The 25,577-nt window shown below is 37.8% G+C and overlaps 1 protein-coding gene and 1 long non-coding RNA gene across 10 annotated transcripts in view; one reads left to right on the top strand and one right to left on the bottom strand.

The window, feature by feature from the left end:
- The first annotated feature begins 90 nt into the window (after positions 1–90).
- On the top strand, positions 91–13,092 carry LOC104914965 (uncharacterized). Its single transcript, XR_014880547.1, has 3 exons — positions 91–233; positions 322–614; positions 11,353–13,092. It is a non-coding gene; the product is annotated as an uncharacterized LOC104914965 (long non-coding RNA).
- The window catches only part of IQGAP2 (IQ motif containing GTPase activating protein 2), a 116,349-nt gene continuing 97,137 nt past the window's right edge, over positions 6,366–25,577 (bottom strand). For 8 of the 9 annotated variants that reach the window (XM_085213696.1, XM_085213693.1, XM_085213688.1 and 5 more), the window contains 20 exons: positions 25,292–25,462; positions 23,967–24,050; positions 23,288–23,359; positions 23,051–23,120; positions 22,524–22,732; positions 21,674–21,823; positions 21,252–21,415; positions 20,473–20,697; positions 19,765–19,905; positions 19,353–19,437; positions 16,940–17,172; positions 15,683–15,815; positions 14,040–14,142; positions 12,950–13,091; positions 11,136–11,223; positions 10,156–10,368; positions 9,310–9,470; positions 8,680–8,823; positions 7,765–7,873; positions 6,366–7,287 (listed from right to left, as the gene is read on the bottom strand). In XM_085213696.1, the coding sequence (XP_085069822.1) occupies positions 7,174–7,287; positions 7,765–7,873; positions 8,680–8,823; positions 9,310–9,470; positions 10,156–10,368; positions 11,136–11,223; positions 12,950–13,091; positions 14,040–14,142; positions 15,683–15,815; positions 16,940–17,172; positions 19,353–19,437; positions 19,765–19,905; positions 20,473–20,697; positions 21,252–21,415; positions 21,674–21,823; positions 22,524–22,732; positions 23,051–23,120; positions 23,288–23,359; positions 23,967–24,050; positions 25,292–25,462 (2,811 nt within the window). In that variant the 3' untranslated portion in view covers positions 6,366–7,173. The remainder of the gene's footprint in view (positions 7,288–7,764; positions 7,874–8,679; positions 8,824–9,309; positions 9,471–10,155; positions 10,369–11,135; positions 11,224–12,949; positions 13,092–14,039; positions 14,143–15,682; positions 15,816–16,939; positions 17,173–19,352; positions 19,438–19,764; positions 19,906–20,472; positions 20,698–21,251; positions 21,416–21,673; positions 21,824–22,523; positions 22,733–23,050; positions 23,121–23,287; positions 23,360–23,966; positions 24,051–25,291; positions 25,463–25,577) is intronic. The other variant, XM_085213689.1, reaches the window with a different exon arrangement.

Here is a 25,577-nt window from a genome sequence, read left to right on the forward strand (position 1 = left end):
TTCTCACGCCCGCTTTGTTCTGAGCGCGGCTGCGCGCTGGGCGGAGCTGCTCCGAGCGCGGCCGCACCTGTGCGGGTGGAGGCGCGGGGCTGCCGCTCGGCTCTGCTCGCGGGTGGAGGCCGGTGTGCCGGCAGAGCTGCAGAGGGAGACAGCTTTCCCGCTATCGTTTGGACTGTGTTTGCTGAGAGTGCTATGCCACTCCACTGGTGGTTTGAGTGTATTTTATTCGTGAGGTATGTGCTGCCGTCATAAGCATTACAAGTCCCGTAATTTGCTGGGGTGTGCAGCCCTGTCCTCAACTATATACGTTTGTCTTTACAGCAATACAGAAATAACGGGAGGAATCCTCTGTTCAGAACTGGATCAGTTACAGGACTTTGTGTCATTTCTGCAGAAACACTGATGCTTAACTGAGAATAACAAGGATGGGAAGTCAACTCTTGACAGTGACTACCGATGCCCAGTTAGTTCCAGTTTTTGATCTCATCTTGTTCTGCAGTGCACTTCCCACAATTCTGGCCCCTGCTCCACGTTATCACAGTTACAGCTGACCTCTGTTTGCATGAAGCAAGAAGTGTGATAGCCATAGTGCTGGCCAGCTCTTCTGCCACCAGGTAAGAAGTGGTTGCTAACAAGAGACACATCCATGACCAAATCTCTGTCATCCTCAGACATAGTGGGGAGCCCACAGAAAATAGATTTTACTTAATCACAAACTCAGTTTTTATCAATTCAGAAAATACTTTAATCAGAGGTTACTTCTTTTTTTTTCCGTTTTGGAAGATCAGGTGAAGCCTTGAGCACTTCTGTAGTCTTGCTGCTATATAAGAATACGTGAAGGTAGCATAACAGCAGAGGCTTTCATAGCCAACATTATCTTTTTAATGTATGCATAGACAGAAGCTATTTGTGATCTGAACTCATCTTCCATGCTGCAGTTTTCATAAAGCTGCAGCAGCGAAGAGACATGCCTTCAAGAGAGAGGTATTTGCTGGTGGGAATGTCTGTATGGGGAAAACTCACTGTGCCACTCATGTAAACACCTATTTTTTTAGCTATTATACTGCATACAGTTCTGAAGCATTACTCTGCTTTTCTACAAGTTGAGGAAAACCAACCAGATTCACTTCACTGAATGAAATTCAGACACCCTATGAACACTCAGAACTTTGTGTACGTGCTTTCTGTCAGAGGCACTCTATTTATATAGCCTGTATTTATAAGACTCAAATGTGGTTTTAATCTTTGTAAATACACACAGCAGAGTGACATCGATGACCTAAATGTAGATGGCCTTGAAAGAATATGTATAAGCAAACACAGAACGAACTCTAACACACTATATATAGTAAAAACATACCATGAACCTATTTCCATTCCTTGCAGTTGTGGCAGCATGGTAAGAATTCTGTTTTACTGAAAAATGCAAAAGGAAACATCTTGCCAAGAGTTCAAACTGGAGATTAGAGAAGTGACAGATTAAGATCTGCAGTGGGACTACATCCTCAAGTTGTGAGGATTTATGTGCTTTGAACACTAGTTTTATAGAGAAGCACTGCACTATTTTCCCCAATATTCACAACACGCCAAATTACTCTGACAGACAGTTGAAGTTAAGCAGGTATTTTCATTCTAATAGACTCTTTCATAGCAGAAATTGAGGCTTCAGGAAGTCTGTCCTCACTGCTGTTCAGTGCCAGCACAAGAGGCAATGGGCATAAATATGAGCACCACCCAACACTTCTGTGCTATGCTGTGTAGGTGGCAGAGTGCTGGCATAAGTTGTCCAGAAGCTGTGAGATCTCCTTATTGGAGATTATTGCTGATAACTCAGCGAGCAGCTAAACAGCTGTTTGCTTTCTTGCCCACTCCCAGTGGGATGTCGGAGAGAAAAGGGTAAAACTTGTAGGTTGAGGTAAAAACTATTTATTAAGACAGAAATGGAAGAGAGAAACAATTCTAATGATAATTTTATAAGTAAGCAAATAAGTAAATAAATATATATTTACAAAACAAGTGATGCGCACCACAGTTGCTCACAACCCACTGACCAATGTCCAACCAGTCCCCAAGCAACAGCTAACCCCCCCCGGCCAACTCCCCTCAGTTTTATAGTTTTTTTCAAAGCACACCATATATTATGGGACGTCCCTTTGGCTGGTTTAGATCAGCTACCCTGGTTCTGTCCCTTTCGAGTTCCTTGTGGTCTCCAGCCCCTCACTGGCAGGACAGTAAGAGAAGCTGTAAAATTGAAATGTCCTTGGCTCTGTGCAGCACTGCTGAGCAACAGCTAAAACATTGGTATGCCATCAACATTGTCTTTCTCCCAGAGCTGAAACAGAGCATCAACAGAGCTCCAGACACTATGAAGAAAATCAACTCTGACCCCAACCAAATCCAGTATAAATGTCTTCAGAAGCCACCTGGATGTGGTCCTGGGCACCCTGCTCTGAGTGTCTCTGCTTGACCAGATGAGCTCCAGAATCACCTTCCAACCTCACCATTCTGCTATGTGAAAGTGCACAATCACATTCTCATCTACAGCAGTCAGACTATTTGATACATCTTACTGAAATTAATCATTGCCTTCTAAACACTCTTTTTTCCCTTGTGTCAAATTTATAAATTGGATTTAAATTTAAATTGGCATCAGTCTGGGATGGTGGCTTTTTCTCCAAAAAGTATCCTTACAAGCGGTTTTGAGCTGTTTTGAAGGCTGAAAGAAAACAACAAACCTGATGTCTGCTTCAAAAATTTGATAATGTCCTGGAGAACAGGAGGAAAAAAAATGACATGGTGAAGCTAACAGATTATCTGTATTTTTTTTTTTTCTCCAAGAATCTCATTTGTGTGATCTACTGTTACACAAGTGGAGACATGTCCAAGAAGTATTCTAAGTGCCTACCCTTAGTGCCCTGAAGATAATTTGAATGGGGCAGCTTCACAGTGTTGCATAGAAATCTGCATCAAGGTCAGGTATTTGGAGCAATGTGCTATGCAGTTAACTTTCAGTCATAAGCTAGGAACAAATATCAATTAAGGACCTTTCTGCAAAGAAATTAGTCTTTTTTTTTTTTAACTTTGAATTTATGAGTTTATAATGTCTAAATATTCATCTTAATGGGGTGGAATTAGCAGAAGGCTGCATGGTACTTCCCTGTCTGCTGGGTTAAACCGCAACATAAACGTGTCTTTCTAAATGTTTTACTAGACCTCACCAGAAATATACACTTTTTCTTATATAAGTTCCAGGTGTCTTTACTGGTGGGCCACTGGTTGGGGATAATCCACAGACCACTAAATCTGTGAAAGATGTGAAGGGAAACTCATGTCATACTCACAGCAAAAACTTTCCATTCTGGCATAAGGAACAGTTCCAGAGCTCTATGTTCAAAAATCTTATTTTATCCCTTATTTATTTATCTATCCCTATTTCTCTTTTCTGGTACCTGAAGGGTGCTTACAGCGAGAATGGTGTTGTTCTCTTCCCACTGGTGACAGAACAAGGGGAAATGGCTTCAAGTTGCATCAGGGTGAGTTTAGGTTAGATATCAGGAAACACTTCTTTACAGAAAGGGTAGTTAAGCACTGGAATAGGCTCCCCAGGGAGGTGGTTGAGTCACCATCCCTGGGTGTGTTTAAAAACTATTTGGATGTGGTGCTCAGGGACATGATTTAGCAGAGGGTTGTTAGAGTTAGGATAGTATGGTTAGGTCGTGATTGGACTCGATGATCTTTATGGTCTTTTTCAACCTGAGTGATTCTACGATTCTGTGTTTTTTGTATCACTGTAAATTAGATTACTATAGATACAGGAAGTGAATAAAAAGCCCTACTTCTTAGGATTTTCTGTTTGCACCAAATTAAAGTCTTGTATCCTGTAGTTACGCAACTCAGCTTGTTACTTTCTCAGTCTGGGTAAACTAATTGTAAGGGAAGTGAAGAGTTCTATCTTAGAATCTACAGATTCTAAAACTTGTACCACTTTTAAATTCTGTTTTTTCCATCTTTCTCAGCTTTTTGTTTTGCTTTGTTCTTTTGGTAAGGGGCATGTTACATTGCAGTACTGCAGTGCTTCATTCCTGTACAACACAGCAGGTCAACCAAGAAATAGCAAGAAAGCCTAGAACTATCTAGTAGCATTGCTACATCAGTGAGGAAGCAGCCATTTTTCTAATGATCAGGTACTGTGAGATCACAGTGATGCAAGACTCGGGTTGGTAGTTACTGCTCTAAAAAGGAGAGGTTAGAACCTTATTTTAGAGGCAAAACCAGTCCCCCAGGTCTGGGAAAAGGGTTGTGCTGTCTACGTAGTTTGAAAGTGTTTGAAGTCCCGTGTGACTGCTGCTCTTCGAATTTGCTATTAGGGGAAGCTTATTTTGTTGCTTCTGCTTTCTTCTAAGGCTGCTAAACAAGGTTTGCAGATAGGCATCCAGTAAGACAGACCACAGCTGTCACTTGTAATAGTGTTCCTCTTTGCTTGGCCAAATAAGATAGACATTCTTTCTGCAATTTTGTGGCTTGTTTTAGAGTTTCAGAGCTCTATCAAAATGAACAAGCTTGTACAAACTAAGTTAACTGTAAAGCACTCTTGGGTCAACTCTAAAAATCTTATTGTAGAGGTAGAAAAATGTGAACTGTACAGCTGTCAGCCAAAGACCACTGGCTATTATAATTTCACTATTACTATCCAGGAAAAGAGACTTAAAAAACAAACAGGAAGGATGCAATTCCTCCAGTGATGGAAACAGGTGAGTAAAGCACTATTAATCTACTCTGGCTTTTCCCTCCATTTTCATCTCTAGCAAGGCAAGTCTTTCCATGAGATCATTTCTTGAATGAGCCAGGTTTCATCAAGTAGTATCTAGCTGCATACACTTGGAGGCCCAAAGTTTTGCAGCTTGAAGTAACCTCCTTGAAGCCCATTTTTTGTACTTTTTAGTAGATCTGCCAGTTTAACAGGTACAGAATTGCTCTGCGAATTACATAGTACCTGGTAGTACCTGTCAATCTTATATTTAGGTAGGAACCATTGTGGTCAGTCTTGTTTAGTGGGTTTGTTGTTTGTTCAGTGACAAACAACCAGCTAATTAAGAAAAAAAGCTTCTAAAGGAGATCACAAATTAAATGGAAGCTACTCTTTGATGCGTACTAGGAAAGCAGGAATGTCAGTAAATGCCTGAAAGAGGTGACACCAAGCATAAAGACCCAATGGGAACCCAATAACTTTTAGTAAGCAAGTGTACTTCAGGGTGCAGCTAGTAGATGACCAATAAATGTTCTATTCACATTAGAGCTAAGCAGGCCTTGAAGAAGAATCCAGAGATACTGGAGCAAGACAGAGGAGCAAGCAAGGAAAACGCATAGGGGAGATGAGTGACTGGGGAGCAGCTCAGCAGGAAGGGACCTGGGGCTGCTGGTGCCTGCAGGCTCAGCCTGAGCAAATCACACTTAGGGTGCGTTAGTGCAGCACAGCTACATGGTCAAAAGACTCTCCAACTGCAGTCAGTGTTGGAGCAGCCCTGCTTTGAATATTGCGTGCAGTTCTGAGCTGCATAACACAAAAAGGATATAAAGATACTTGAAAGCATTTAGAGGAGGCAAGAAAACTGGCAACAGGGCTGGAGGAGAGACTGAGAACACTGGGGTTGCCCAGCCTGGAGAAGAGAATGCTGAGAGGAACTCACTGCTCCCTGCACCTCCCTGAAGTGGACAAACTAGATGGCTGGAGTAGTTTGTCTTTGCAGGTCCCTTCCAAGTGACCTGTTCTAAGTGCTGCTTTCAGCTTCCCTACCAACTATTTTAGGAGAACCTGGATGTTAATGCTAAAAAGTAACATCAGCATAGCCAATAAATGTTAAATGGCAAATGTGTTCACACTTTATGATATGCCTAAAGGACTACACCTGTAGTAAGTGTCATCTTTTTTTCAGCTTGTATTGTAAACAAATCAGTATCTATCTGCCACTAACTTTAGTTTTATTTCATCTTCAGAATTATTATTTGTATGTTTGTTTCTACAGTCTATTCCAGAGTGCCTCACTACATTTTCATCTTTAAAGTTATATGCCACAAGGAAAGCAAGAGTAGGAGCTATTTCCCCTCACTTTATATAGTACGTTACTCCCTCTACAAGCTCTTGCTCTGTAGATGTAATTGCTGGTTTATCAGAAAAATCACCATTACTTCCAAATGCATAAAAAGGTTATGAAGTCTTCACTGCTGAAAAGCCTTCCCAAAGTGTACTGTAAGGACAACCAAGTTTAACTAAATTTTATTTTATAAAAGTGCTGAAAAGTTCTTTCATTACCATCTGGGTTGTTACTTTAATTACCTTTTAAAATGTAATTTAGGAACCAAGCCAGTTTAATTAACTGAAATTTATTTTACATAGAACAATCTCCAAAGAATATTTAAAAAATCTAAATACTGATTTTATTGCATTTATTTTCTTACAAAAAAAAAAAAAAGACAGACAGGCACAATTTATGTATTCAAATACTTCAAGCTGAACAGCTGTTTACTGTTCAGATACCCCCATGCCACTCAAAAGGTTGTGAATGTAGAAAATGTCATTTTACACAAGGCAGTAGTGCATTTTATTTAGTAGGAATGAATCAAAACATAGTTTTCCACAGTAAAACATTACTATCACTTTATGATTACCTATAAAATTTTTTGAATTGCACAATAAGTTTTCTTTCAATTGACAACTGCCAGAAAATAGGCTTAGTATGTAACTAAATATTTGTGCAAGCTATCCCCTAGAAACAAATCAGGATTTCTTTTGGTAAATACTTAAAAGTCTAATACAAACTATATTATATATCTGAGGTCATTTAAAAATGTTTTTAATAAGAAGAGGCATATATATTCAACTAAATTCAATTTGTCTACTTAATATCCACAAGAGCTGAGTGTCCTAAACAATATTTTTGATTGAAAGGTACCAACACCAATGAGATCTGGATGTGTTTAAAATATTCTATTTCGCATTTTTTTGCTTTACTATCAATGATGCAAAGGCACTGTATACATTCCTCTGAACATTTGGTGTTTTAGTTTTTTTAAAGTTAAAAAGCATCCAATGACAAATTTCAAATGTTTAAAAGCAAGAAAAAATACTGAGTTGACTTCCTACTGATGGATGTTGTCCATGATATCCGAAGACACTCATTTTCCATAGAACTTCTTATTCAACAGGAATATGAGCAAATTAACATTCACTTTAGCTTTGTCAAACATTTTCATTACAGCCACACCTTCATACTGCATCTGAAGCAAATCCTGTAATCATAAATAAAATTGTTATCCTTTGCTTGAATCCATACCTCACAATAACCAGATCGAGTCAGTTTCATCATGTAATAACCATCTTAAGCTCCTGGTCCTTCACAATTTAAACAATTACAAGCAACTACTAGGTAGGTATGAAAACACTGCATGTTCTCTAGATCCCTAATTATAGGCCATTAGTAACAGCAAACAAAAAGAAAGATTGTTTCCTGTGTATTTTATTTCTCTTGGCTTTTACTCCTTGCACTGAAATAATATGGCATTTGGTTTGATGCATGCAGTGGTCACTCTAGCATATACATTATCTCTACTCCAAACCCAGCATCCTACACAAGTTGCATAATTATTCCCTACTTGACCTGTCTGTTGATCAAACAGTTCATGGACATATTAGAAGTCTGAAATTCTTCCTGTTTAGAGCAAATGCAACTGTAGCTATAGAGCACAGTGAGAAAATTCATACTCTACCTGGAAATTAAGCTGCACTTTTTCCATCTCAACACCCAGAAATTTTGCTTTGATTTCGAAGTCACCCACTTCTTCTCCAGGTGTGATATCAAACATCACATTCTTAAACCTTAAATCAAAACATACGAGTCATTGAGTATGTATGCTATGTAGTTTTAAAATACTTCAGAATTAGTCAAGAGGAAAATCTGCAGAATAATAAAAAAAAAAAAAATTCACCAGAGGCATCAGTGTGTAAGAACAGCTTTACCTCCCTCCCAGCAGCAGCAACAAGAGCCACTGGACCTCAGCTCAGATACTGGAGGACTGTCAGAAATGCTGTCCTAAACTTCGCTCCCGACACTGTTCCATCTGTCACTTTGCCATTAGTTAAGCAGTAAGGTATGAGAAACCACACTGCAAATTAAATGATCCACCTTAGAAATCTTCATAGCCAGCTGGCCTGTAAATGTGAGCTCTGTAAGCTGGAATTATAGCCATGGTAGCACTTACTTACAGACATTACAAAGAAGAGATCCTTACAAAACCTCACTACTATGAACAGGAGAGATGGTCATAGCTCAGATCACAGAGAACAGCCATGGTCAGGCACCAGCTCTATTCATCTTACCATAGTTGGGAAACAGCCTATGTGATATTTACTCAAGGATAGGAAAATGCTTGGTCAGTAAAATGCTGCCCACCTTGTATGCATCTCATCTAAGCTAATGCCAAAACCCACTTAATTCCAGTATTTTACTAAGGTAATGCAGCAAGGTGTAAGGGAAGAAAGTGAGTTATGAGTCATGTTTCCTCCAAACGTTAAAATCTAGAGGTATGTTAGATGCAGTGCAGGAAGATGAAAATACTTTTAGCGAAAGCCAGACTCCTTATGGAGACGTGGATTAGAAAATACTTATTTTGTGCCACACTTACTGGTTGGTTTGAAGATCTTCAATTTCTAGGATGACACCCTTTTCATGCAGCCTAGCAGCAGTGTACTTTAATGATGCCTGCTTCAGTTTCTTGCTGCCCTTCACCTCCTCTTTTCCATCTACTTTAATTGACCTCCTTGAATTTCTAGGAGAGAACAAGAAAAATGGCTTGTGATTAATCTACCAGCACAAAATTTTGTATTTTATACTTCATACACTCTTCTAGCTTTATTTTTCCTTTGTTCATTGACCTCCTTAGTTGCTATTAATGAACTAAACTAATATTCAGACCAAGTCTGAGAATTCAGGGGAATTTTATACACTTCGCAAGTATTCAAGACATATTTCACAATGATTTTGAAAGAATATTTGCTAGTGTTTATTTGAACTTCATTCTGAAATGCAAACCCTATCTAAAAGAGTCCGCAGTCATCACTTAAAAACAGCAGTTCGGAAGCATACAGTAGTGGGCATTGAATAAAATTGGCCATTAAAGTTAATTTTTGGATCTCTAAGGTATGCACTGAGAAGACTTCCACTCATGTCTATCTGTTGGAAAGAAAACTTTCTACCTGCCCTCCTTCCTTATAGAACATGTAGAAATATTAAGAGACAAGAAGAATCTACTCACTTTCTTGTTAAGTTGTCTAAACAAGTTTTTATATAGGTGTTGTAGTAATTAATTTGTTCTTCGTAAAATGCTGTCTTGGAGTTAAGCGCATTCAAAGTCTGCTGAAGTTTCACCAGTTCAGCTTTTCGGTGATGTCTGTATCTTCTTTGATTCCGGATATCCTAAAACAGAGGATTCAGATTTCTTACGTAGTAGGATTATTAACTTGATATTTAGAAAAAAGTGACTAGGATTAAGCACTATAGTTATGTGACTGAACAGAAGATAATCACATCGCTACTCAGGTTTGCCAGTGATGGGAAGTCACAATTTTCTAATTCTGGGTAAATCAAGCTACTAGACAACAGCTGAAAGGGAGATCAGATCAGATGGTTCCAAGCTCTCTGCTTCCTGCAGTTCTGCAGTGCAGGATTACCACACCCTCTGCAAATACTGTTGCCTCAAAACCCAACAGAGCCAGTGGAGCTTCCAGCTGGAAAGCTAGCCTTGCAGATGTTGGCACTACACACACCAGCTTTGTCTCTTCTGCGTGCAAGCCTGTATCTGCTTGCTCATGGTGACTGGGGCAGCTGAAGCTAAGTGAATGCAAGCTGTAGTGTCTTGAACTCTGCTACCATTTCCAGGGCATTACACTAACAGACTGGAACATCCAGAGAAGAATCAAATCTTAGTTCACTGATGATCTAAAGGCAAGATAGTACTCTATTGCATAACTACCTGAACTGGATAATGTGCAGCTGTAGCAGTTGTTATCCAGACTTGATTATCTCTTATTATCTCTGTCTAGACTGGATTGAACCTAGATGCCTAAAATCCATCCATATACAAGGAACACGTTTCATTTACCTTAGCAATCTCATTTATAATTTCTTGGTACTTTGTTGCTGAAGAGACTAATCCCGCTTGTTCCAAAGTCCGGAGATTTCTCTGAATTTTCCTTTTCTTCTGTTCTATTGGTAGCTGCCCATCTTCAAAAATAGACTGACTGCGCTTCATCTTCTCTGGAGTTTTGGAATCTAAAATAGCACGTTTTTCTACAAGTTTCGAGTGCTCAGATTCCTGGGTAAAAAGAAATCCAGAACAGTTACTTTCCAATTCAGTCTACAGTTAAACATCCAGATGCACTGAGTTCTCATGGGGATTACTAAGGATTGAGGTGCAGTCTTTATTCCTCTGTTCTTACCAAGTGGTTTGTACGTTACCTTACTATCCATATTTGAAGTAACTAATCACAGTAGGCACAAATTTCAACTAATTCAAGCACGTTTGAAATTAGCTAGAAGACTCAGAGGCTTGTTGTGTGACAACTCACATGCATACACTGAGGTAAGCTAAGATTTATGCACTCAGTATCTCCAGGGGACATCTTCAACTGGGAGCTCTTCCCACTCAGTTCTGAGCAGCAATTCCCAGGCCTGTGTTTGCTTATGTTGCTTAAGCAAATATACTTGGCAGCAGAGAACTTAAGATTCGAAAGTTCACAAGAGAAAATAAGAAGTAGCAGAAGGATACATCTCAGGCTATGTGATAATAATACAGCATAAGAAAGAAAAGGACATGTTTACAAAACATTTATAGAATTACTAAAGCTACTGTTGCTGTATTAGATTAACATTAAATCTTGCTATGTTCCCCCAAAGCTCTTACCATACACAGACTGAAAGACAATTTGAAGTCTTGCATTTTAAATGCTCTAGAGCTAAGTAGTTTAAAATTGACAACAATTTCTTTATTACAGAGACAGGAAAAGCTGTCAGAAATCTAAATCTTTCAAATAGCTAAATAAAATAATTTTGTTCCCTATTCAGATACAATACAGCACTCACCTGTTGTGCAGTAGCTGTTGTTTCTAATATTTCTGAGAGTGTATCCCCTGGCTGTGTTCGTATCATATCCACAATAAGTCTTTTGGTCCTTTTAAAAAGGATACATGGATATTAGAAAACAGTTGTCAAAGGATCATCACTGCATTCAATTTATTAAACAGTAAAACTAGAAAGCATGCCCTTTGTACTTGGTAATGCTTAGTTTCTTCTATTTCAGATATTCCACTGACAACTGAACATCTGACTTCTCATAGTCAAGAAGAGATGTAAGCACTTACTTTTCTCTCTCACTTTAGAAAACACTTCACCACTTAGCATAGCAAAACAGCAGCCTACATGAGTAGTTTAATTATGATCATGATATAACAGGAGAAAGAAATGCACTTCTGTAGTCTGAACTAGGCAGGTACATTAAGGATCACGTTTACAATGAAGTGGAAGAGCACTCAAAGCTGCTGAACGTCTGAAGGAGTTGTGCAGCTGACATAAGGCATTGATGCACACTTTGGATGTTTCTCCAATGACTGCACATGAAGCTCATCCTCACCAAAAGAAGGGAAGCTGTTGCACTCTGATATGTAAATGAGTTCTTTTTTGGTAGAAGCTTATCTGTAATATTTCGAGGAAAGTCCCACCACAGAATTGTGTTATTTAGAGGACACTATTATAAATGAGATACAGCTCATTGTCCTTAGGAGTCAACAGAAACCTGAAGATGCAACTTAGGTTTTTAAGTAACATATGCTTTGTGATAAAACCTCAACTTTACATGGGTAAATAACCATTTTAAAAAGAGGTGGAGTTTTTTGTTGCGTTCGTCAAGATTGGTAATTCTGACAAATATGTAATGGGGTGGGATAAAAGATATAATCGCGCACAATTGCATACAACATTACAAAAAAAAAAAAAAAAAAAAATGCTGACTACTTGAGTTTGACTCGAGCTTTCACAGAGGGAGCAGCAGGGTGGGAATGACTGACAGCACAGGCAGAGCCCAGCCTCACTCCTCCTGTGCCAGGAAGGTAAGCTGCTACATCAGGAAGCTCCCTTGCACTTTGAAGTCTTCTAGACAGAATTAACTATAAATCATTGGTCTTGCCACAGATGCCTTAACAAAGCCATTTAAAAATAAATACATTGATATTTCTCTGGAAGGAGGTAAGACTAAAAATAGAAGTAAAGAAGAAACGCATCCCATTGTTCAATTAGCCACAGGATATTATTATAAGCTAATACTTATTCAGGGCAATTTTAAATAATTTTGATAAAGGGGTGCTAATAAATGATAATAAATGCTTTTGTGAAAAAGATTTTGACTTTATGGGTTATTCCAGTACCCATTTCTTATCTGCTGACCAAATAGAATAAACATCATTTCCTTTCCCTGCATGAAAGCATGCACTATTTATGCAGAAGTGACAGCCACATCCTGTTCCAGTGGGTGATGGCAGTACATCAGGGAACAAGTTTTCATTTGTGGGGGAGGAGACAACAGTAATACTGTCCACCCATACACACCTAAATAGATTTTCATCTTCAATTTCCTAAGGCTGTGATGTTTTAAAGCAGAATTATTTTAGAACTTCCTGGAGAAGTACTCACTAGTTGGTCTAATCATGGTCCAAAATACAAGTGGCAGTAAAGCTTATGGAAAGATAAAAATGTTCTGGAAGAATTGACAGTTTCTCTGACTTATTCAAGAGTCTGAGTGCATCCGAATACAAATTGGCTTTTTAAAACTCAAAAACACATTTAAACAAGGAAGAAACTCACATTAATATTCTTAAGAATATATACTTTTGAGCTAAACTTACTTTATCATCAGGCTTTTGAGGTCCTGATCTTCACCTTCTCGTAACTCGTATTTGCTTGTTAGAGACAATGAAATCTCTGTTTTTGCAAGCTGATTCAGTGTGCTTTCCTTGTTAGGGTCATTGGGATCAACAGACCCTTCCCCTGCAAGGAAACATCTTTCACTTCAGTATACCAATTTTCCCATGTGTCAGTGCACCAGACAAAACAATAGCATAGATAAATCACTACATTGTCAGAAGTTTTAATAGCATGCCTATTTCTACCATCCGTAGCAGCTTTTTGTTTTTTTAACTTTAAACAAACAAAACTGTATGCCATCTACTATTAAGCCCACATATAATATTTTGGAAATGCCTCTAATGTCTTCTGTTTCTATGTACTGCTCTGAAAGAGACTCACACTTCTTTTAAAGAAGAATACAAACAATTTAACATTCTTTGTCCTAACAGGTACGTAACAGTGAAAAACAATAGCTATTCACTTGGAGGCTGGCATTACTTGTGATGTTATAACTTCTTTCTGAGCAAGAAGGAAGGTAGTTCACATCCTAATACAATTATGGCAGATTAAACGTCAGCCACATTTATTCCTTACAACCTTATAACAGATTTGTGTTCTTTTAAAACTTCATTTTTATCTGGATAATTAAGTCTCAGAATTGAAATCTGCTATTTAAATTCTCTGTTTTTCTGCAATTAACAATAAATCTTAAGGTCAGGTTATTAAAAATCATTTTCTGTCTGCAATTTGAGCGCAAATTGACGATTTTTAGAAGCACTAGCATCATATATATAAAATGTAATTAAACTTTAAGGTCAATATTGAAATTAGAAGCTGTGCATGTAAAAACAATTCTGTCAAACAGAGCTGGATGTACTGACTGTGAACAGCACTGCACTTAGTTCCATTATTAGAAGGCTCAGCTATAGTGAATGATGTCAGAAGTTTTCAGAGCACAATTCTATAGAAAGTGAAGAAACTGGTAACATGAGAGAGATGAGAGTTTGTGTCCCTTGTAGTAATTAAATCTACTCCCTGTCTAATCCCACCCTAGAGTGATGCTAGCCATGAAGATGAATAATGGCCTACCAAGGAAAGACTCCACATCAGGAACAGGTCCCAGCCCTTCCAGCAATTCGTTCAGCAGGTCATTTGGTTCAGTGGCAATGGCATCCTGGTGTTCTAAGAGTAGCTATAAACAAAAGTAAATGAAGCTATAGACTGAAAAACATACTTGCGTACAAATCTATATGCTAAAATACCAGACCCACTGTGGTATTCTTGAGGACTCAAGGTGAATGGGAAGGATGCTCAGTTCTAGACAATAAATTTAGAATTGTTCTTGATGCAAAGCAGCTTATTGTGTTCCTCCTGCAGTCATTTCCAGTGCTGAATATTACAGCTGAGCACAAAGAAGTTCAAAATATATCTTTGCAGCTAATAAGATATAATAGGGCAGTGACTCAAATAAAGCTTTTCAGCGTTGCATCCTGAACTGAGCATATAGAGGGATGAAGACGGGGTCAGTAGTGCATAGGAAAATGCTTTACGCCATCCCAGGTTTCTAAATCTTTTAAGTACTGCAAACTGTAGTCAGTCAGAAGTTGTTAGTTACCACACTGACAACTAAAAAGCCCAAACACAGTATTTCAATCTTACATACAAAACAGTTAATGAGAATTACAGGCCTGTAATTTAATTTTTCCACTCTAAAGTGCAGCAGCTGCACCACGGTGTACATAACGTTGATTATATTGTGAGAATTGCTGAGAAACACTGGTCATACTGGGTGAAACTCCAAAATAGATAATGCTATTCAAGCACAAATGACAAATACTTTCACAGAACAGATTATTTGGTGCAAAGGTGAGAGACATACAGAGAGGTGCAAAACAAAGCTGAGAAATCCAACAGATCCCTCATTCCAACTACATCCTATGAAGTTGTGCAACCAAAACAAATGTTAAACAAGCACCATCTGAGATGACAGATGTTTTTAGCAATCAAGGCTATTTATTTTCAGTTGAATAAAGCCAACTTGCACTCTGGTGTACTGGATGCATTCTATTTTTTCCGTAGTCTTTCTGACAGAGTTATGGGGAAGTTCTCCATGGTTCTCTACCATGCCTTCCCATTTCCCTTTTTTTTTTTTTTTTAAGCTAGAAAATGAATAATGTTACCCCCCCCCCCCCCCCCCCAGCTTTATGAGTACCATGTGGCAGATGTTTAACTTACACCCTAATGAGTCATGCTACAGACTGCAGTTAATCTGTTCTTTACCCAGCACAAAGAACTGACAGGAAGCCACAGCTTCAGTCCATTCTCAATCAGACATTTGCATCTGCTTCCAACACAACAAATGACGCAAGAGTCACAAAATGCACTGGGTTTTCCTATTTTCCCAGACGAACAGTAACTTCAAATTAGACTCACTGTCTTGACCAAGATGAGGAAGTGTATTTATGAATATAGGTTAGCAATGCCACACTCGATGAAAATGAAAATGTTCCCCACATCATACAATGTTATATTTTCATCATCATTCAAGATAATGAGTGGAAGCAGTCTTACAGGAAAAGAGAGATCTAATACTTAATTCCAGAGTGTTGGAGGTACTAAATAAATTATTTCAAAAGAAAGAAAAACAGACTTTACACTTTCCTCAGAGACAGTTTGTCACAATTATTTACAATCCATACAGCTCAGGTCTCCTGATAAGTATATTCACTTACCGAATGGGTATTGATAATTTCTTCAATAGAGATATATATGACAGGTTTGCTGAGGGTCACCATATCAGAGTATTCATCGATATTGAATTTCTCCTCTGGTTCAGGAACATCACATGCTGTCTGAAAAAAATTCCTAAGGAAAAAAAAATGACATAAATAATTGAGAACAATAAATAATTGTTTCTCTTCCTTAATTAGGCTGTACAAAAAACACAATCAAGTCTTCAACACGTATTATATTTCTCTTATTATCTGCAATCAACATTTTGTGTTGATGTGGAAATATACTGTCCCTGACAGATTCCTTCAAACACTAATGATGGTTTCCTCTACGGCTGTTGAAATGTTATTGTTGATGTTAGATTTTTATCCTTACTCAGCAAGGAATGATAAACTGACATTTTTAAAATGTTTATAGAGGTCTGAATTTAGTGCTTTAAAAGTTATGTCTTAAGTTTTCACGGAAATAATCTTGTAGTAATCAAAGGGCCAACTTGCATACATTCTCTCCTTCATTAACTTTTGTTATTCTTGCTATACTTTCTATCCTATTCTTCATGTTTATGAGATGCTCTTAAATAGCATCTTCAATAAATAGAAAGACTAAGCTGCATAAATACCCTTGTGTACATGACTGCTCTCTCAAGGATACCCATTGTATATACTATTATATATATAACAGTATATTTGCTTTCATTAAAGATGGATGACAAAGACATATGTTACAAAAATGAGCTTGTCACAAGACACAAGAATACTGCCAGATAATAATAGCAGCCACCTCAAAAGATGGGTCATAATCCCACCAAATGTGTGTCCCTGAGTGTAACAAAACACTCAGTGTTTTGTGTAACAAAACATGTTTCCCATGACAGTACAAAGATGAAAGAATAAAATTTTTTCACAAAAATGAAAGAATAACAATGGAAAAAAGCAACTCTTTCATCTTAAATCTTTTTGCCAGAAAAAACTTTCAGCTCTGGCTGAGGAACACACAGATTCTGTATTTGTGGCAATCCTACTGCAACCAAATCAGCAGGGCTGATAGGTGTCCATGTAATACTCAAATAGAAATACAACATGCTACTACTTCAACTTCTGCAGCGATAAATTCTCTCAATTTTAACTCTGGGCAGGGCAGATCAATGTATTTTTATTTATTTAAGAATTCACATGAGCTAGTTTGTCTGCCTTACTCATTCTAGAAGAGTGTTCTTACTGTAGCACTGTACAGCTATTTGTCAGAGCTTTCCATACCTGAACTTCTGGTATGTCTGTGAGAGGTAAGTGTTCATAGATGACAGATGTTCACTCTCTCCTTCAAAGAGTTTGTTAGAAGCAGCGTGCTGAAGGACTTTTGCCACACAGCCCAGATTTCTCCTCTGGTCAGGGTGTATCTGGCCCCCAGCCGTCATATCAATTATATCAAAACCATCAGGAGCAACAATGGCAGGGTTCATGTAGCGATAGTACAGGAGGTTTCCAACAATCTAAGAAGATGAAGAGAACTTTGCTTCTCATACAATAATTACATTTCGCAAAATTTTACAAGTCATTTTTGACTTGGATCATACAAACTGTTGGTAGAAAATGATGAGAAAAGACTCCTGGGATGTACATGTTACCTACATGGCCAACTGAAAAGTGTCTGTATATGTTTATATGATGCAGTCACAGTAATGGGCACTATGCCATTACAGAATAATTAAAAAACAAGCATGCATACTTCTATGCCACCAATCACTTTCTTGTGCAAGCTCTTCCCAAAATATTAAGCAGTGACATAAAGTTACCAGAATAATCAGAAATAGAACTGCTTGATTTAAATTAGAATATTTCTATTAAAGACAACCATCTGGTTTTGATTGTCAGCAACCTACCAGGCATGCTTCAAAGTCTTCTAATTCATATTCCAACAACTGCCAGAAACCAAGACTATTTATAGTTTGTTATTTTTAAACACTGGAGTAAAATATTCAGTTTAAAATGGCTCTGAGATGTCTATTTAACTATTATGGATGAGAAAAATTATATGCTCATTTCACCACAAATTATTCCAATACTTCAGCAAGCGTCCAAAAACACTCATTTAACACAAAAGGTCTAGTCCATTAAAGTACTAAATGGCATATTAACATAGGAGTGGAATCAATCTTTTGTCCTAACAACTCCTGAAAGATCACTTGCGCATCCTTAAGTTCAGTTCTTACATTCATTAGTTCTAGCCAACAGGAAAAAAAAATCATATTCCAAACTTTTGATCTTCTTTGTATTTGAAAATTTTGCCTTTTAAAGACTCTCCCAACATCAGTAATGGATTTGTACAATCAGGTTTCACTTTGGTACTGCCGTCTTTATACAAGACAATGTAAGACACTGAATTGAATGCATACAGACACATACAACTGTTCTTTCATACACACTTTGGTAGGTCCATCTGCATAGGTTCATTTTCTGGAGTGCTACAAACAGCTATATTAATTGGCAAAGGACCCCTTGTTTCTAATACCTTTAAAGAGTCTAGAGAGCAGGTTTTCCAAAACTGCACTCAATAGCAATCTTACAATGGTTTGCATCATGCGGATGGCTATTTCAGATCCCTCCTGGTTGCAGAAACAGAACTTTTTCTGCAGTTAGCCTCATGTTATGTGTAGTCACCTGCAGAACCTCCAGCTTAAATAGCATTCACAGATGAGTGCCTTATGTTCATTTTCTACTTATTTCTAAAGCTGAGCAATACTTTAACCTGTATTGCTGAAGTGACAGTTGGAATTACTTGGAAAATGCTGCCTGCAAGATTTTCCAAAGCACTGCTAGGGTACAGAAGCAGAATTAATTTTTTAGCTGAGGAATCTGAAGCATTCAAAATGGGCACTAAGAGAAGAGTTTTATTTATTTATAAAGACACTGAGTTTTGGAAAGATAACAGGAAAGTCCCATTGAAATGAATATCTTGCAATTTCAGAACAATTTAATTAAACACTAATAAAAGCAAATTTGAGAATTCTATTTATTTAAATGCAAGTAGTTCTAATGCAAAAGTTTCCAGACTCTCACTTGACTGTTGGCTCAGTAAGCAAGTTTCCTAAGGCCCTCTAGAGAGGCAACATGACAGTGACAGCCTAAGGTTGGTCACTATGCCAGTACTGTGCTCTTCGCTCATGCTTTTCAGCCTAAGCCTCATTTCCACTTTTACAACCATCTGAGTGTAATTCAATGAAAGGATGTAGCAATAATTTGTTTTGAGAACTCTTCCTCTATCTTTAATTTACAAACTTTTTTCCCTGTTTATGACTTTAAATATGCTAAGTTCAGGGAAGAAAAAAAAAAAAAAAGTCAAGACCACAGTGTTTTTCATGAAAGGATTGCTGGTGGGGTACAAAACAAGAAAGATATGTCACAAATTCCAACCTGGTAAGAAATATTATTGAATTGGCTTTCCAAAACAGGTTGAGCACTGTCACTAGGAATTGCTGAGGACCCAGGTTAAGAAAGGTATGTTGCAGCAACAGAATTTCCTTCTCTTCCATTACCCCTTCAAAACCCAAGTAATGCCAGATTCCTTCAACAAAGATTGGTGTTCTCAGTTCCTTAGAATGATAATACCAAATAAAAATCCCTTTTGGCATTAAAAGAACATGCTGTTGGCAGTTTGCCCTTGGAAATCTACCTTTAGTAGTTCATCTTCTGTTGCATCTGGGAATTTCTCATGGAGTGAGCTCTTCAGAACTTTGGCTATATATCTCATTCCATAACTACACGTGGAATGGAACAGATGAAAAGTAAAACAATGAAAAGACTTTCATGAAACAAACAAATCGTATTAGTAACCCAAGCTATTGGCTCTTTCGTCAGCCACTTAAAACACAAAATGAGACAACAGTGGAAAATACAAGAAGTTTCAAGACATTCACAAGACCAAAGCAGAGCTGAAGTGGGGAAACCACTCCCTCTACTGGGAATGTCATTTGAGAAGCAAATATCAAGCCATGTAATTGGAAAGTATCACCGTTGGTGAAGTCTGCATGAAGCTTCACTGCTCACATGAACGGAAGCTGGAAGAGACCTCACTCAGCACTTACGGCATCATACTGAGAGATGAGAATATAGATGTGAGAACTTTGTCAGTTACAGCTCGCAAACTCTGAATCGACGATTCCAGTTTATTGACAACTTCTGTGTGCGCTAATGCTTGTTCTGTGGTAACATCATATGGCAATTTACTGTGAAACAAACAGACATCGAACTGCTAAATATATTTGAGAATGAACGTTTTTCTTTTCACTTCATAGGGACCATCGGTGAACACAAAAAAGAAGCATGACAAATACAGCTGAAGTTTGCAACAAATGTTTCAGATGCCCTAGCTTTTTTTGGAGAGAGAATTTAATTTGGGTAGGAGTGGCACATGACATCATCTGCCTGCCCCCTGAAGGGGTTTTATAAGTTCTAATCTATAGTTCCTCAGAAGGACAGGACATTACTATTAAATTATAATAACACCTGGGTAAATCTTTTTATGGCATGGTTAACTACACACAAAGATGAAATACGTGACTTCTGAAGTTCATGACCAGGAAAGTGGTCATGAACTTTTGTTGTTCAGATCGGGTTAAAGTAAAATATTACAAGCACTCCTTTCCAAGAAAACTTCTCATTGTGCTTCCAAAAGATGCAGGAAGGAAGTATGGATATAAGCACTGTTTGCCAGAAAAGGAAAAAGGGAACTGAACTGAAGGATCCCTCAGGTATTCAAGAGACGGTATGATGTATTTATCTCCCCTGCTCACCTGGCCTCACCAGTCTGCATTTCTAACTGGTTTACCCATGACTTGTACACATCCACTGGACTAGTGTTGATTATGAGGGATTTATCCTCCATGATCTCTTTCACCACTGGTGCCAGGAGCTGGCGCAGAGTGTTCTGTCCACGAGCACCTCGGTTGAAGCTGACAACCATCTTAATGACAGTAGGGTTTCCAGTGACAATGTCCTGTATCTGGTCTACCTTAGAGCTGTATCAACAACAGAAGAGTTCTTAGATCTTATGTATGCAGTTATCTATGTTTGCATGTTGAAACATTTATGCTGTCTACTTCATATAATTTTCTCTTACAGAACAATCTAACAGTTATTCTCTGAATGCTAATATGAGTTAATGCTTGTGCCTGGAACAGAGCATAGTAAGTGATCAGTAAAATATTTATTCTGAGCTGAAATATCTGTGAAATGCAAGGTTTCATTTTCTCTCCACCAATTCTGCATTTTCAGAAACTACGTTTACTTTCCTCACCCTTAAACTCCTAATCACAAAAGCAAAAGCCTTACCAATTACTTTTTCAAGCAATTCTATAAAAAATATTCTCCGTCATAGAAATATAATTTTTTTTTTTTTTAAACTGGAAATAGCTTTAATTAAGAAACAAGTAATTATTTTGAAAACAAATTACATATATACAAGGTTTTACAGCAACTGAAAAATTTAATCAAATTATTATCATTATTCAGGTATGACAAACAAATTGAACTGTTTATAAGATAACTAAAATTTTGTAGTAAAAGCACATACTTTATCTCCTCTTCTAAAGCAGTTTTAAAAAGTTTGAGAAGTAGATATTCTTCTCGTTGGTTGGATGCATAGTTGTAGAGAGTGAAGATGACTGTATCCATAAATTTGGTTGATTTGTTTTGAGGCATCTGGAAAATCAGCTTCGCCAGATAGGTGGGATTAGTCTACAAAAAACGAACAAATTATCTCACTATTTTCCGAGACAAACAGCATTATATCTTGCACAATTCATGGATAGTAAGGATTTTCTGAGTTACAGGAAATACCAGAAACTGGAGATGGCATTTTACGGTGGTCTATATACTACAGTTCATTGGAAATCTTTTTGCACTGTTTACTCTTGTAAACATTAGAATAAAGTAAGCAGCACTCATGCTTTTCTTTAGCAATTTGCTACCATGTTAATTGCTACCATGACTTACCTGTAAAAGGTAGAATAAATGTTGATAAGCCTCCAGTTTTTTTCTTCTCTCTTTACTCAAGCCTTTTATACCCTGTTTGTCAACCATGACCATCTCTTCTAGCTGATTTTTGCTCTTTTTATTAAGCTTCTTACTATGTAATACCACATCCTGTAGACAGTGAGATACAAATTTAGATACTATATTCACCAAAAAAGCAAAAAGATAAACATTTTTCCAATACTTTAAAGATTTCTACGAGATACTTTATTGGGAACTTAGTACATTTTGATACTAGCTGTAGTCACTAGCTGATCTTTTGAACATCTTTACCTTGCCACCAGTATAGCTATGCAACATTGACTGTCTGGGAAACATAATCTCACTTAAAGACTCATTCATCCTTTAATTAATGAACAAGATCTCAAATATGATCAGAGGACTATTCCAAAGGACTATTCCACATTCTACCACAGGAAAAATGCTTAAAATCTGCCAAGCAATTACCACCAGGAGTGACATTCAGTAGCAAACAGATATACTGTTTGGGACAACAGAGCAACTTGTTGCACAAGCTATTTTGATAAGGTTTCGTAAGACAAGGCAAAGGAAGCCTTTATTTTCCAATTTTAACTAATTGCGAGGGATCAAGTATTGGTAAGGCTGCCCAGAGTTTCAGGAGTCTCCCTCCTTGGAGATACTGAGAAAACATCTGGACAGCAACCTGGGCAACCTGCTTTAGGTGCCCCCACTTGAGATTACTTCCACCATCATGTGTCTTCTAACTTTAAATCCTAAGCTCCTTGAACACATAGAAGTGGTCAGTACATGCTGCTGGGATGCCAAAGGAACCTGAACACAGCCTGCTGACCTGAAGAGTGATTCTGTTTTTCACCAGAAGTCCAATCTTTATATCCATTAAATTCAAGTCCTTTTCCAGCTGTTGATTGGATCGAATCTTTGTAACTACTTCTTCCCTTAATCTTGTTACTTCTAGTTCTTCTTGAAAATCTAAGTCACTTTGGTCCAAGAGGTAGGCAAATTTGCGCAGGACAGGCAAGGGTGGATTTTCAGCACCAACTGAAAAGTTGCAATAAACAGACTTTTTAGTTAGCAATAAAAAACACTGAAAAACTCAGGAAACTGATCAACGTGGAGGAAATCTGAACTGCAGAAAAGAAGGTTATGCCATTTAGAGCAAGAATTGAATATTTGTTATACTATGTAAGTACAGCTATATAAAACAGTTTCTCATACTTCTTCAAAAGCAGGTGCAAGTAGTTGTAGCCTGGTTGTTTTTCACCTATACTAAAAAGTCCTGGATGAAAGTTTTTAAAAAACTGATTGATAGTCACATACTTCCTCCCAAACATCCAATAATTATGTTTTACCACTTACTTAGTGTTCTGTAATCCTCCCTGGCTTTGTTTGCTCTGAGAAATGCTTGTATCTTCACGATTTCCTCATTCTGGAAGGGACAAAAATCAAGAAAAAGAAGGAAGTTAGGACACATTTCCATTCAAAAGCTTACTGCAGAGCCTGCAGTCTCATTACTAAGATTCTCAGAAACACTTCATGCTGTCATATTATCCCTACTTTATTTCTCCATGTTCAAAATGAAGAAAAAGGACTTACATGATCCTTGAAGTATTGCAGTCTCTTTCTGTAAGCTCTCCTTGCGAGCCACATTTTGACCCATGACTGAATCTGAAAATTAAATTACAGCTTAAGAAACACTGCACTGTTCTCAGAAGTTTGGGGTCTTAGGCGATTGCAGCGTTAGGCTCCTACAATTCAGTGACCAAATTAAAGGGTTTTAAATAAAATAGCAGGCTGAATTCGAGGCTCTAAGAATATGCCTAGCATTATCTTTGCAAATAATTTCTATCTGCAAGCCTAAGCTGTCATTTGTAAATGAGCCACCCTCAAAAGAAATCAATGTCCTGTTTACAATCCACTCCTGACCATTTCCTATCAGTCCAAGATAAGCAAACATTTTTCAGACATATTAGGCAGCTTCTAATGAAATGACAACACTATTACTTCCAATATTTTGTAACTTAGCATTAAGAAAGGGAAGTGCAAGGAAATCTATTATGAGCCAGTTATGCTCAGCAAAGCCTGACAGAGTTTAAACACCCAGCTTTCAATAGATTTTCTGTTTCCTAAAGCTGTCAATGACTTTCAACACCATGTCAACTTCTGGAGCATAAATTCAACTCATTTTCTGCTGCTCAGCTCAGATTCCCAGGCACTAGAGTACCAACTAAAGGAATGAAGCATACTCAGATCCAGAGGCTCAGTGTAATATTACCTTGATAATAGCAGCAACGTTGCTTTGAAGCATCTTTAGTCTGTCAATGTAGCTTTTCCTTTGTTTGAATCCTTTCCAGAAAGCCTATAAGCAAGAGACCATTACAACTAATAAGAGACAAAAATTTATTCAAGTCTATGTGCAAATGCACTGAAATCACTAACAAAAGAGTATCACATACAGAAAAACTGTCATTGTACTAACAAGTTAATTAGCCCACGAGTAAGTTTGCTTGTATTTTTATGGTGCCCTAACACATTGCTCTTTTCCTAGCCTCATTCCTAAGTAATTCCTAGCTGGAATTCCTAAGTCATTCAGTACCATCACCTTGTAACACAGACAAAAACCTCCCAGTTCCCTCTCTTGGCTAACTTTGGTGGTTCAAAAGCAAACTCTGGTAAGGACCTCAACAAGACAGATAATATGTTTGCTTGCTCTCAACTTTTACTATGCTTTATCTTTTGTTAATACCCTTGATTTCATTCTTGTCTTCTACTTGTTGGCATTCCATAAGTCATTTCTCTTTTAATGCCATGGAGGACAATCAGACAATAACTCCATTTACCTAAACTTCTCCATAGTTTTTTCACAGACCCTAAATTCCTCAAGCACCAGTGCATTCCTTTATTGAGCCCATGTACCATGCAGAGAAGTTAAAGGAATTCAGAGAACAGCTAATAGTATTAAATATCATAATTCATTAAGTTACTATAGATATCAAAACAATCAGTTGTACATTTCTTTATAATTTTGGGAGGGGTTTCTGGTTGATTGTTTTTCAGGAGTTGAATAAGTTGTTTTTAAAAAGAGGTGGCCTTTTACTCAAAAAGTCCAAGTAATACTGCCAGAGCCCAAGAATACCAGGTTAACTGCCACTCCCTACCCAGTTATGACTTCATGGAGCACAGGCAAACCACTTACAAGTTTGGATAGTGTAGAAAGGAATGCATTTCTCAACTTGTGTTTTTCCAAGGAATTTTTGCATCGATACTCAATGAAGCTTCTGATTTTGTCTTGTGTATAGCTAGCTATGCCACACAAGATTTGAGCACCTCAGAATAAAGCCAGGGCTATGTATTTAAAGTTTTTCCATTTAAATAGTTTAGATTGCAGGTGGGTACGATCTACTCTTTGAAGACTGGGAGTTTGCTACTTAAAAGCATGGACACTCCTACTAAGATGGGAATGCATGAGCAGAAGCAGAAGACTGTATTGCTGCTAAGGAAAATAGTTTGAGTTAATATTGTCAGCAGTGATCAGCCACTTAACCTGTCACACGCACAAAGTGTCCCAAGCCAGATCACCTTCTTGTTCCACTACAATACCTGTATTTTGATGGCAGATGGTTCCTGGTTTCGGAGGTATGCTTTTCTGTCCCGAAAATTCCTTCTGACTAAGAATCCCCTTGCTTGGGCTTGCAGCCGAACAATCAGACTTTCATTAGCAAGCCACAACTGCTCCCGATTGTAGTCTGCTGTAACTTGCCCAACAATGTTCTGTTAAGAGATCACAGAAAAAGGTCATTTAAAAGGAGCTAAGCAAGAAAACCCTGTCAAAGTCAAAACCATTCTGAAATCTGGTCTGTATTCTCTCTATCTGTATGGCTTATCG

This window comes from Meleagris gallopavo, chromosome Z, assembly GCF_905368555.1.
Source record: "Meleagris gallopavo chromosome Z, MGAL_WU_HG_1.1, whole genome shotgun sequence".
In the NCBI taxonomy this organism is placed as follows: domain Eukaryota; kingdom Metazoa; phylum Chordata; class Aves; order Galliformes; family Phasianidae; genus Meleagris; species Meleagris gallopavo.